This window comes from Thalassophryne amazonica, chromosome 13 (assembly GCF_902500255.1).
Source record: "Thalassophryne amazonica chromosome 13, fThaAma1.1, whole genome shotgun sequence".
Lineage (NCBI taxonomy): Eukaryota > Metazoa > Chordata > Actinopteri > Batrachoidiformes > Batrachoididae > Thalassophryne > Thalassophryne amazonica.
In genome coordinates, this window is record NC_047115.1 from 70,985,014 (window position 1) to 70,998,878 (window position 13,865).

Sequence of the window (13,865 nt, forward strand, 5' to 3'; positions counted from 1 at the left end):
TTGACTGGTGCTTTAAAAGTTTAAATAATCACAGCGTTTCATTATTCAGGTCTGTGATGACCTGATCAGACTGGATCAGCAATCAACAGCGCTTTAAACATTTAAAAAGACAGCACTTCATTCACTCACAGCAGTGTTTACCACAGCTAGTCGACTCAAGACAAAAAATGAAAATACACACACACAAAAAAAATGTTAAATTACTCTGTTTCTGACCCACACCACATGGTGCGGTACCGACCCACACCACTGGCTGGAAACGGGCTGTTGGAATACACTGGTTAATCGTCAAGGTGTGACAGCTGCATTAATTTATTAGACGTACGCCAGCGTATGCCAGAGTTTTTAATATGGTCGACATACGCAGGCCTAATCGTCAAGGGCCTCAGATTCCAAAATGTCAGACAAGTCAAGCCTCACAGAATTTCACCATTTTGACCCTTTCTAAATGACAAATTCCTCAAATTTGTCAACAATCATGAATTAAATATGGCATAAAAAGAGACTTTAACATGATACTATTAATTCTTTTTCTGTTTTCAATAGTTATGATCAACAGTAGAATTTACCATCACTATATGAAAAGTATTCAACATGCAAGTAATCAATTAAATACTGGCTCCATCTAAAACAAAGTGATCACCACTTCGACTAGCACGAAGCCCTGCAATACCAGTGGTGGGCACAGATAACCAAAAAATTAACGTTGATAACAGATAATCAGATAACTGAAAAGTTATCTTTGATAAAGACAAACCGATGAACCACCCAAAAATGTATCGGAAGTTACAGATAACCGATAAATTCCAGTATTGTCTCTGGTACATTTGCAACTGCTAACAAGCTGAATTTGATTTTTAACACCACAATCGCTTTTGGAAGCATAAAAAGCGACAAAAGACCCAAACAATGAGTCAGCACTTCTATGTCTGAGCACCCTGAGACTAGCCACAAAGCCAGCTCTCTACCAATCACAATGCTCCGGTCAGGCGGAGGTCTTGAAAAATAAAGGCATCCGGACTTATGGTTTTGTGTGAATACTGATAGAATAACTCCATTAATGTCAATTCTGTCATTTGTACAAAGTTAAAATATAACATATATCTTTTAATGTTGAATAATGCACTAATTCTGAGGTTTTGTAAGAAACACAGATTGCAAAGGATTCTGGGTAAAAGTGCCTCTGCTAAACACTGATTGGTTCAGTCATTCATTATGTAAACCAACACGTTAATGTGACGTGTGTTGTGTGTTGGTGTTTACAGATAAATGTGCTTTTGTAAAATATTCCATTTTTTATTTGTAAAAACAGGCATTTTTATGGTGCCCTGGAAGTGTCATCGCAAAATGTTTTGCATGTGGAGAGAATGTGCGCACTTTTTATTAGTGCCGTGTGCACGTTTTATGATGTGCGCACGTTTTCTGATGTTGTAAAATGTGCACTCAATATTGTGTTGACACATAAATGTTGGCTTTACACTATGTGAGTTTTGGCCCTTTTTCAGATGATTTTTCATTCGTGTGAGAAATTTTTGGAACGAGTTTCAGGTTAATCGCGCGTCCTGCATCGTGTAGTGTACATGGAGTAACAAGCTGCGTTCAACATCTCACGACCACCTCCTGATCACCGACTGTATGGTCGAATGAAAATCAAACCTGTTTGATATTATTCTGGTCAGCCGTCGTGAGGTTATCCTGCTGCTGAGGGGCCACAAGCGTCCAACCGCTCGCACTGTGCCTGTGCAAACACCGCAGAGCTTGATCTTGTAATGTTTTTTGCTGTTGCTGTTGTTTTGTTTTTAAACTTAATTTGTAAAAAAAATAAAAGCCATTTGCAAAGCCAAAAAGTTGATTTGACAACCATCTGATATAACCGGGGTCCAAATAAATAGAACACTGCTATCTACTGGTGCCCAGATGCTTAGTACTTAGGGCGAATACTGCCATGAACACTACTGGCCAGTAGATGGCAGTAGAGGCCTTGAAAACTTGCCAAAATAAAATTCCAGATAATCTGTCTGCTACATTTACGATGCGTGGAATTTAACAAACGCAAATACAATAACGTCTATAAACCCAGAGAATACGAGGTCTATTAGAAAAGTAACCGCCGCGACGCGTGAAGCCTCCGCTCCTCTTTCCATGACAAAAACTCCTGTAACAGTGGAATGTGCCGTTCATTTCCAAACTGGATGCTGTGTTTTATCCGGGATGTCATCTGGCTTGCACAGGAATTGTGAAAAGACGTGGACATCAGCACTTTTTCGGCACATTGAGACAGACGTGCGGAGGAATTCCGCACGTCGCGGCGGTGCCGCATGGCGCAAAGCAACGCCGTGATGAAGCCTCACAGGACATGTTCTGGCATGTCCAGGCACATCCACAATTTCTCGGATAATCACTCGATGGAAAAACCACCGACAGCTGTCTGAACGCCATCTCAAAGCCGTACTGTGAGACCAAAACAGAGGTGGTTTTGTCTCGCTCCAGCAGCAAATCCATCGTGACGCGCGAAGCCTCCGCTTGGCTTTCCATGAGAAAATCTCTTGTTAAAAGTGAAATCTGCCGGAAAATTGTTGATGTCCAGCTCTTGTGATAACCAGAGAAATTGCACACGATGGTCACGGATCCATACAGCCATCCATTTACAAATGAAATGGTCGCTCAGCCTGTCGATGGATGCTTCGGAGCGCGGCGCACCACCAGTCGCTCTGGGCCGTCCTTAAAGTGACAGTAACACTCCGTAATCTCTTTGAAGCCCATAAAATATTCACCAAAAACCATTTGAATTTCTTGAATGGTGTCCACTTTGATGTCCCTCACAGTTTCTGAAAACATTTTGATCAAGCAAAGCGGCAGTCTCTGAGCCATTCCTAAACAATGAAAAAAACGACGAGAGCGGTGGACCACTCCTCACTCAAAGCCTGCTCACAGGCGAATGACGCAACCGACAGGCGTGAAAAAACTCATGCATGCGCACGAAGGTTCAAGCTTGGCTGACGCAATCACACGTGATTCAAATCCATATGGTTTTTGAAAAAAATAATAAGGTCGGATACTTTTCTAATAGACCTCGTATATTCACAAGAGTTTTAGGCACTAGAGTTTAATGCTGCTGTCCGTGGAGCCTGAACAGAGTGTCTGAAATGCATTTGTCCTGTCGTGAACGTACTGAGATTACCCATAATGCACTGCTGGGCACAGCATGTGCTCACAAAACCTTAAAAATTAGCACATTACTTTAAAACTAAAACATATATCTGATGTTTTCACTTTATAAAACTTCAGGCATGACAGTAATTTTAAATAACTTGTCCAACTTGTTTGGTTAAAATTTGAACCATAAATTAAAAATGTATGCCTCTGGATGACTTTGGTGATATTGCCAGCATATTAGTATGGTGTTAAAGGAAGTGATTTTTTTTTCTGATCAGTTCTTCTTTGCCTGCAGAGCGTAGAGTGGTTTCTCCTGAAATTAGCTCTCTTCTGTTTGCAGAGGGTAGAAACTTTCAACAGGTAGGTCTCAACTGATTTTAAATTTTAAAAATGTTTGCTGTTGTTCAGCTTGGTTTACTACGTTATTGGTCGGATGACAATTCATCGGAAGATAATTAGTCTCATAATGGTTTTTAAAGTTATCTAAAAAGATAATCTGATAATGAAAACGTTATCTTCGATAATTATCTGTTATCGGATTATCTGAAGTATGCCCACCATTGTGCAATACCAAGAGACGTGCAAAGGTGGTCTCCAGGCTTTGGTCCCAATCTACACTCAACAAAAATATAAACGCAACACTTTTGGTTTTGCTCCCATTTTGTATGAGATGAACTCAAAGATCTAAAACTTTTTCCACATACACAATATCACCATTTCTCTCAAATATTGTTCACAAACCAGTCTAAATCTGTGATAGTGAGCACTTCTCCTTTCCTGAGATAATCCATCCCACCTCACAGGTGTGACATATCAAGATGCTGATTAGACACCATGATTAGTACACAGGTGTGCCTTAGACTGCCCACAATAAAAGGCCACTCTGAAAGGTGCAGTTTTATCACACAGCACAATGCCACAGATGTCGCAAGATTTGAGGGAGCGTGCAATTGGCGTGCTGACAGCAGGAATGTCAACCAGAGCTGTTGCTCATGTATTGAATGTTCATGTCTCTACCATAAGCCGTCTCCAAAGGTGTTTCAGAGAATTTGGCAGTACATCCAACCAGCCTCACAACCGCAGACCACGTGTAACCACACCAGGCCAGGACCTCCACATCCAGCATGTTCACCTCCAAGATCGTCTGAGACCAGCCACTCGGACAGCTGCTGAAACAATCGGTTTGCATAACCAAAGAATTTCTGCACAAACTGTCAGAAACCGTCTCAGGGAAGCTCATCTGCATGCTTGTCGTCCTCATCGGGGTCTCGACCTGACTCCAGTTCGTCGTCGTAACCGACTTGAGTGGGCAAATGCTGACATTCGCTGGCATTTGGCATGTTGGAGAGGTGTTCTCTTCACGGATGATGCGAAGGAGATGTGTTGCACTGCATGAGGCAAATGGTGGTCACACCAGATACTGACTGGTATCCCCTCCCAATAAAATAAAACTGCACCTTACAGAGTGGCCTTTTATTGTGGGCAGTCTAAGGCACACCTGTGCACTAATCATGGTGTCTAATCAGCATCTTGGTATGGCACACCTGTGAGGTGGGATGGATTATCTCAGCAAAGGAGAAGTGCTCACTATCACAGATTTCGACTGGTTTGTGAACAATATTTGAGGGAAATGGTGATATTGTGTATGTGGAAAAAGTTTTAGATCTTTGAGTTCATCTCATACAAAATGGGAGCAAAACCAAACGTGTTGCGTTTATATTTTTGTTGAGTATAGTTCAAGCAGGATTCTATTTGAAGACCAGCCTAAGAGCAGAACAATCAGTGTAAACCAAATTCTAAGGCAAGAAAAATAAAAATATCGCACTAATTGGAACACAAAATCACATACACAAAGTAAAATGCCATGCTGTCTGGCTCTAAAAAACAGTACAGTGTGGCACCCTACCTGTACAACAAAGAAACATGTTGATAAAGTACAAACTGAGTGCTCACAGCCTGGCCATCGAAACAGGCAGATATAAAAAGACATGGCGACCAAAAGAACGGCTGTGCCAACGTGGAGGAAGTGCTGCAGAGACAGAGCAGCACTTCGTCACATAATGCTCAAAGTTTAAAAATGTCTGGGAACACTTTTTTCCCAAATTCAGCCACAACCACCCACACGTTAACAAAGCAGAGGAGATAATACTTGGGGAAAGAAAGGAAAGTTGTATTCTTGTAGTTCAATTTGTCTTCATACTTTGTAACATGAGAGATTCAGACTAACCTGCTGATGGACATCAGCTCTTCTCCTTTTTCTTTTAACCATTTAATTTTAATTATTTTTTTACTAAGATTTTATTTTTTTTTAAGTTCCACACACTATATACACTCACCGGTTACTTTATTAGGTACACCTGGTTGGACCCCCTTTTGCCTTCGGAACTGCCTTAATTCTTCATGGCATAGATTCAACAAGGTGTTGGAAACATTCCTCAGAGATGTTAGTCCATATTGACATGACTGCATCACACAGTCACCCATTCAACCAGTCTGCCCATTCTCCTCTGACCTCTGACATCAACAAGGCATTTTTGTCCACACAAATGCCGCTCACTGGATATCTTCTCTGTTTTGGACCATTCTCTGTAAACCATAGAGATGGTTGTGTGTGAATATCCCTGTAGATCAGCAGTTTCTGAAATACTCAGACTAGCCTGTCTGGCACCAACAACCATGCCAACCAGCTGTAAATGGTGCCAGCTTTGGCTGGGGAAGTAACCTGCTTCAGACCAGGGTCCTATTCAAGGGGAGCTATAGACTCCCGTTTGTTTCATGCTGTGTAATCCAGGGATAATGTTGTGTGTGGGCCGCCAGAAGAGGAGGTACTGCTGGCCCACCACCAGTGGGCGCTCTGCCTGAAGTGCGGGCTTCAGGCACGAGAGGGCGCTGCCGCCATGGACACAGCCGGGGGTGACAGCTGTCGCTCATTACCTCTTGACAGCTGTCACCCATCTACTCAACATCATCTCACACCATAAAGACCAGACGTCATCTCCACCTCGTTGCCGAGATATCATACTTCATTGGAGGTAATATCCTCAGCCGTTTTGCAATATTGTTTGTATATTGTGAGTGTTTGCAGGAGTACCGGTACCGCTGTCAGTGGAAGCTAAGAGAGCGCTAGAAGGCACTCTTTTCCCTGAGGAATCTTCAGTACTCTGCAAGTTATTGAGTGAGAGGTGGAGGTGGCATTCCCACCGTTATTGTTACTGGGTGTACACACACCCACACTTGACTGCCTTTGTTCTTCGCCAGCAGTACCAGATCCGACAGTCGGGGACGGTGATCACCTGGGAATTCGGGACTTGGCGGCTCCAGTATTCACCAGGTTCTGGGGCGGCGGAAATCGTGTGGTTCCGGCTCTCCTCAGGACAGATGTCTTCTATCCTCGAGCCTGCCCACACGTCACCTTTGTGTATTGACTGTTGTGATATTCTGAGATTGTCTGTATGTTCATTGTGCACATTCACAACATTAAATTGTTATATTTTGGCTCATCTATTGACCGTTCATTTGCACCCCCTGTTGTGGGTCCATGTCACTACACTTTCCCAACAGATAAGTATTGATACTAATGAGCCTCAGGGCCTATATATGACTGATCACATAAAGGATGTGCACTCCTGAATGGTAAAGCAATCACCTAAATACACACTCAAGTTAGCACGAGGTGTGTGGCAATGATCAGACTACTGATATTTAAATATCACATCTGCAACCCAATCTGTGCTGCAAGCAAGTAAGCGCAGTGTGAACTCAGAATAGGTCAAAAGCACTGGGACATAGACTGACTTATACATTCTTCTTTTTCTCTGGTGTTTACTGAACACCAGAGATCGATGGTTACCTGGAAAATGATCAGTCTGACACATTACAATTCTAAGTTAACCAGCATCAGTCATTTCAAGCTCAATTTCAGTCAGAGAATGCCAACCATTGGAGGTATCCTGGAAGTCAGGCAGGGTGAGGTGGATGGAGGTTTTCCTGGCTCCAGAGGTGACTTCTGGCCTCTCGACTGCTGGTACACTGCTGCTGTCATCAGTCTCACTGCAACACACATGTACACACACATATGAAGCTATGCTTGGACAAAATCTGCACAGGGAAACACAATATTATATTGAGAGCTCCACATACAAAGAGTGTAACTATACAGAGAGTATTTGAGATGCTCCACTGTGCAGCAACTCATCTAGGAAAGATAAGGTGCTCGGGATCAAGAGGTCATACAACAGATTCCTACACAAAGATTACAATTCTCCCAGAAAACTGGAAATTGTCCCTTGTAGACCTAGGATGAAATTGTGCGCTTCGAAAGCTTGTCATATTTTGAAATGCTAAGCCACTGGATGCTCCTGTGCTACTTGGCAAAACTATGCATATATGATAAGGCTTCAGCTTCTCTCTTGTTTCACTCAGGGTCACCACAGCAGATCTAAGGTCAATCTACATGTTGATTTAGCACAAGTTTAGCGCTGGATGCCCTTCCTGACACAACGCCACATTCCATGGAGAATGGGCAAGGGTGGCTTTGAAAAAGGGAGACTGGAAACAAGCACACTTAATGGCTTGCCATCACCCCTATATGCTAATGTTAGCATATTAAAGTGAGGCCTTTCACATCTTAATATGTGTTACTACAACTTTTAAGGCCACCTGACACTTGCACGACTTTGATTCGCGCACTTGCACACACACTGCTGTGCACAAGAGTAAACTCGTCTCAAGCTCGTTGTTAACCAGTGTAAACTGTGAACATTGCAAAAACAAGTTAAAAACACAGCATGTGAGTGCGAGTGATTGTGTCAGCGCACTGCATCACAGTGCAGCTGTCTAAACAATTATAACAAGATGTTAAATCTATCATAAACATACTTTTACAGCTGCACACAAGAAGGGATGAACATGCAAGGGTTTTACCAAGCTATTACAATATAAACATGACAAATAATTACCTTTTTATACAGCTCCAAATACATTCTCCACCTCATTAAGTGCACGCGTGTGCGAGAAAAGCAGCAGCTGGAGCGCTGCTGTGTGATTCCAGATGCGATTAGAGCCATTTTCAAACGGCCAACTTAGACAGAAAATGATTAATCTGCTATAAAATAATTATTGTATATATGCAGCGTGCAGCGCACAGTGCATGGCAGCCAGTGGAACAAAGCACGGAGTCCAACTGGGAACACAGCAGGTGGGATCGTCACAACAATGTGCATACAAATGCGTGGATCAAAGTCGTGCAAGTGTCAGGGCACCTTTAAGCCCCTTTCACACCGGGGCTGCTCCCGGTTGCTCCAGGTTGCGCTGTGCGTCATTATGACGACGCCGCGTGGAAGCAACTCAGTGCCGATGCAGCTCGGCGCCACAACAGCGCGAGGGCGCAAAGGAGGAAGCAAGTCGGGCGCCGAAAAATTAAACCTGTTTAATTTTTTTGGCGTCCTGTGCTCGACGCAGAAAGGAAGTGGTTCCAGCGCAAGCCGGGGCAAAGAGGCGTAACTCGGGGCAAAGAGGCGTTACCCGGCGTGACTCGGAGCCAATTTATGATTCCTGCTGTGTTCCACTGTTCCCGCAGTATAAATCACACAGGACTGTTTTTATACCGTGTACTCAATGCAGTAAAAACTACACGCTGAAAAAAAAATATGCAGACTGATTGCCAGAAATATCCAGTAAAAAGTCCGGACATCTCGAGTCCACTCATGGACGTTCGTTCACGCGCGCACAAGTGAACAATTAAAAGAAAAAAAAAGTCTGGCTTCAGGCATTATTTCCTTGTTCTCTGCTCAAACCCTCACATCACAGTTAAAAAAAAAGGACAAAAAAGGACATAAGTCCTGAGACAGGACATGTCAACATCAAGTAGAACTCCAGACATCTCCGCATTGCTTGACGGTTCGCTCATGCGTGTGCATCTCGCGGTCAAAGGAGGAAAGAAAAGAAAAAAAAATGGTCTGCAGGCAGTTGGTTCCTTTCTCTCCTCACTCTCTCATCACAGTTAAAAAGGACATAAGTCCAGGACATGTCAACATCAAGTAGAACTCCAACAATCTCCACATTTGCTAAAGGACGCGCGCGCGCATCTTGCGATCAAGGGAGGAAAGATAAACTATAACAGAACTCAGAGCGCAGCCCTGCAGCTCAGCACAACAAGCAGAAGAGAAGTCAGAGTGCACAGTCTGTCTGCAGCCAAACTGTGCACTCTGACTTCTCTGTGCAGAGAACCTGCAGACTGCGATCTCACCTCCTCTCTGCCCCCTGCTGCACGCACCTGAGACAGAAATTCCTGCGTCGTCATGACGCCACAGGGAGCAACTGGGAGCAGCCCCGGTGTGAAAGGGGCTTTAGGAATGCTCCAAACAATCAGCAAGAGTAAAGGTGCCTTGACACTTGCACGCATTTAAACCCTGCACTGTCGCACAATTCATCATGACAATGCCAACCACTGTGTTCCCAGCTGGATGCTGTGTTTTGTGCCGCTGGACGCTGCATATATAAAATAATTATTTCGTAGCAGATTAATCATTTTATCTTGGAGTTTGACTGAAGAAAACACCCCTAATCGTTTCCGGAATCACAGAGGACCATTACAGCTGCAGCTTTTTTGACGTGGAAAACACATTTGGAACAGTCTAAAAGGAAATTATTTGTAATATTCTATTGGCTTAGTAAATAGTTGCATGTTCATTCCTTCTTATGAATAGCTGTAAAAGTATGTTTATGATAGATTTAACATCTCGTCATAATTGTTCCGATGAGCTGCACTGTGATGTGGTGCACTGGCGCAATGGCTCGCACTCACACTCAGTGTTTTTTAATTGTTTGCACAATGTTCACGTAAAGTTCACATAGTAAACGCGTGGCAGAGAGTTTGATCTTTGCGCACTTGCATGAAGCCGCGCACAGTTTACAACGGTTTACAATGAGTTTACTCTCTGGCATGGCAGACTACATATTAGTGCACGGATCAAATTCTTGCAAGTGTCAAGGTACCTTTAGTATCCAGGTCTGACAACTATATGCTAACATAGCTCATATGTTTAAAATGACTGCTGTTGCTTAATATAGCTTTAACAAATAAATAGGTTATTTCCCATTCCACAGTCATCATTTTCAACAATATTCATGAATGGTTTACAATGAGTTTACAACGAGTTTACTCTCTGGCACGACAGATTGTGTACCAGTGCACGGATCAAATTCATGCAACTGTTAAGGCACCTTAAAGTGTAGGTGACACTACATGTAATTTTTTTTTTGAGTATTTAAGACTAAAATTAAACAGTTTGAAATTGATCCTTTCCTGGTTCGCAGTTACTGAAGAGAGAAATATTGCGTGCCACTAAAAACCAGGAACTTCCGGACGAGGCCCGACACTGGAGGAGGAAGTGGCATTAGCGCTGGAACCCCTATTGCTCCCAGGATGTAGTGAGCGCCTTGTATGGCAGCACCCTCACATTGGGGTGAATGTGCGGCATTATTTGTAAAGCGCTTTCAGTGTCTGATGCAGATGGAAAAGCGCTATATAAATGCAGTCCATTCAACCACTATCTTAATAGTCCCATTAATTTATGTATTTTTACAGGCTACTGACAGCCCCGTTTCAACCGAGTGGTTTGGGTCAGAGCTGCACGGTATTTTCGGTGTCAGAATGGCTAATTCTCACCGACAAAATCTTTTTGATTGGCAGGTGGAACACTTATACAGATGAACAGGGTGTCTGCGGCTTCTCCACTTGACACGAAGGCAAAACGGACTATTTTCACATTATTTTATTTTATTTTATTCTTTTGTGTTTCATGGGACAGTTTCATCTGGTTCAGACTGAGACATTATGAGCTGATGAAGGACTGGGAGTCTTTCAACTTGCGGCGAAAAGCGGCCTGCGGTGGAACAAGAGAAAGTTTCGTCCACAGCAGAGACTCGATCCATCAACGGATTAGAGCCGGCGCTGTAACCTGGCACCAAACTTGTGACAAATGGACCTTTCTTCAGCCAGGACATAAGGAATTAAATTATTTTCAGATGTCATTTTGTAAAGGTGAATAGGTTTTTATCAGACTGAAGATGATCTCACTGAAAGGGACAGGTAAGACTATATTATTTGCTCCTTATGTGAATGGTTTTAATATTTAATAATAGCTTGTTTATTACGCTACTAATGTACAGTACACTAACTATATTCAAGAAGGAAACAAGATTTATTTTAAAACAGCTGATATTTTCAGTCCCTTGTGTAATTTTTCAGATTTGAAATGTATGTACCTTTTTCTAAGAAAAAAACCCCCATAAATGTCAAAGATAGTAAAATAAACTTTTTTTCTATTTTTTTTTTAATCAGTCGATTATGACCACATACCTGGGGAAAAAAAGGTTTTCATCTCCACCTGCATGCCACAATCGCCTACATTATTTATTTATTTATTTTTATAATCACCATTCTGTGTTCTGAACTCTGACAATGTCGTCACTGTTGTCAGACAGAAAGTGTTGTGTGGGCCGCTGAAGAGGAGGTACTGCTGGCCTACCACCACCAGAGGGCACCCTGCCTGGAGTGCGGGCTCCAGGCACCAGAGGGCGCTGCCACCTCACAGGAGCAGCCGGGGTGACAGCTGTCACCTACGACAGCTGTTACCAATCATCTGATCCGCAGCGGTATATCTGCAAGACGTCATCTCCACTTCTTTGCCGAGATATCGCTCTACCAAGGAGGTAACGTTCTCAGCTGACTGTGTTTCTGACAGGAATATCTGTTGCTTGTGTGTGTTTGGACAGCAGATATTCTGTTTCTTTTTTCGACGAGAGGTGGAGGTGGTTTTCCCACCATACGTGTTGCTGGGTGCACACGCACCCACATCTAACTGTTTTTGTTCCTCGCCAGCAGTACCAGATCCGACAAGCGGAGGCAGTGGCCACCTGGGTGTTCGGGACTTGGCGGCTCCAGTATTCCCGGGGTTCGGTGGCGGAGGAAATCGTGTGGCTCCGGTTCTGCTTTGGACGGATGTCTCTTATCTTCGAGCCTGCCCACGTGACACATTTTTTGTGAATTGACTACTTGTCTATAATTGTAATTCGCCGTGTTGGTTGTGCTTCTTCACAACAGTAAAGTGTTGTTATTTGACTTCCTCCATTGTCCGTTCATTTGCGCCCCTGTTGTGGGTCCGTGTTCCTACACTTTCACAACAGGATATCTCGGCCAACGTCATGGACCCCGAGGGGCGTCAACCGGCTGTTGAACGGCCAATGGAAGAACAGGGTGCACAGGCGTCTGCAGGAGGAATGATCGGTGAGTTGCAGCGAATCCTCACCGCCTTTACGGCTCGGTTGGATCTAATGACCGAGCAGAACGTCCTCCTTAACCGCAGGGTGGAGGCTCTCGCCGCTCAGGTGGAAGCGCGCCCTCAGGGCGCTGCTGCGGCTCTCCCTCCTGTCGATCCTGTGCGCAACGTTGACATTCCACAGGTCGTTCAACGACCCCTCCCACCTTCCCCTGAAGCATACATAAGCCCTCCAGAGCCGTACGGGAGTTGTGTGGAGACGTGCGCGGACTTTCTTATGCAGTGTTCGCTCGTCTTCGCACAACGTCCCGTCATGTACGCGACTGATGCTAGCAAGATAGCTTATGTTATAACTCTGCTTCGCGGTGAGGCACGCGCTTGGGCTACAGCGCTCTGGGAGCAAAATTCACGGCTCCTTCAGACATATGATGGGTTTCTGAGGGAGTTCAGAACAGTGTTCGATCACCCAAATAGAGGAGAGACCGCTTCAGCCGTGCTGCTGTCAATGAGACAGGGGCGCCGGAGCGCAGCTGCTTATGCAGTCGACTTCCGCATCGCGGCGGCGAGGTCCAGCTGGAATAGCACTGCCCTCCGTGCCGCCTTCGTAAACAGACTGTCGTTGGTCCTGAAGGAGCACCTGGTGGCTAAGGACGAACCGCGGGATTTAGACGGGCTTATTGATCTGGTTATACGATTAGACAATCGGTTAGAAGAACGCCGTCGGGAACGAGACGAAGGGCGTGGCCGGGCACGCGCTATCCCTCTCCCTTCCGGTTCCAACCGAGCTACGTCCTCCCCACGCTCCACGGCCTCTACGCTCCGTGTGGTTACAGCTCCCCCTGCTGATGAAGCTATGGACACGAGCAGGGCCACATTTAGACCACCAGATAGACAGAGGAGGCTGGTCCGCGGAGCGTGCTTTGTTTGTGGCTCGATAGAGCATCAAGTGAGGGACTGCCCCGAGCGGTTAAAACACCAACGCCCGCCCCTAGAAACTGGGCTAGGGGTGGGCCAAGACATTCACGTGGGACACACCCATATTGCCACATGACTCCCGGTTACAATCCTTTATGAGGATTTAACCCTGAAGGCCCCAGCACTGGTGGACACGGGCTCTGAAGGGAATTTGCTAGACAGCAAATGGGCCAGGGAGGCAGGGCTCCCTCTGGTGGCACTTACTTCACCTGTGCAAGTACGGGCACTAGATGGCTCCCTACTCCCTTTAATCACACATAAGACACCTCCAGTAACTCTGGTGGTGTCAGGGAACCACCGGGAGGAGATCGAGTTTTTTGTGACTCCTGCCACCTCCCGCGTGATTCTAGGGTTCCCCTGGATGTTAAAACACAATCCCCGGATCGATTGGCCGTCCGGGGTAGTGGTTCAGTGGAGCGAGACCTGCCATCGGGTATGTTTAGGTTCCTCGGT

The 13,865-nt window shown here is 44.8% G+C and overlaps 1 protein-coding gene across 3 annotated transcripts in view; it reads right to left on the reverse strand.

Moving 5' to 3' along the window:
* Nucleotides 1-13,865, reverse strand: part of ttc7a (tetratricopeptide repeat domain 7A) — a 173,994-nt gene that overhangs the window by 64,568 nt on the left and 95,561 nt on the right. For all 3 annotated transcript variants that reach the window (XM_034184728.1, XM_034184730.1, XM_034184729.1), the window contains one exon: nt 7,094-7,206. In XM_034184728.1, the coding sequence (XP_034040619.1) occupies nt 7,094-7,206 (113 nt within the window). The remainder of the gene's footprint in view (nt 1-7,093; nt 7,207-13,865) is intronic.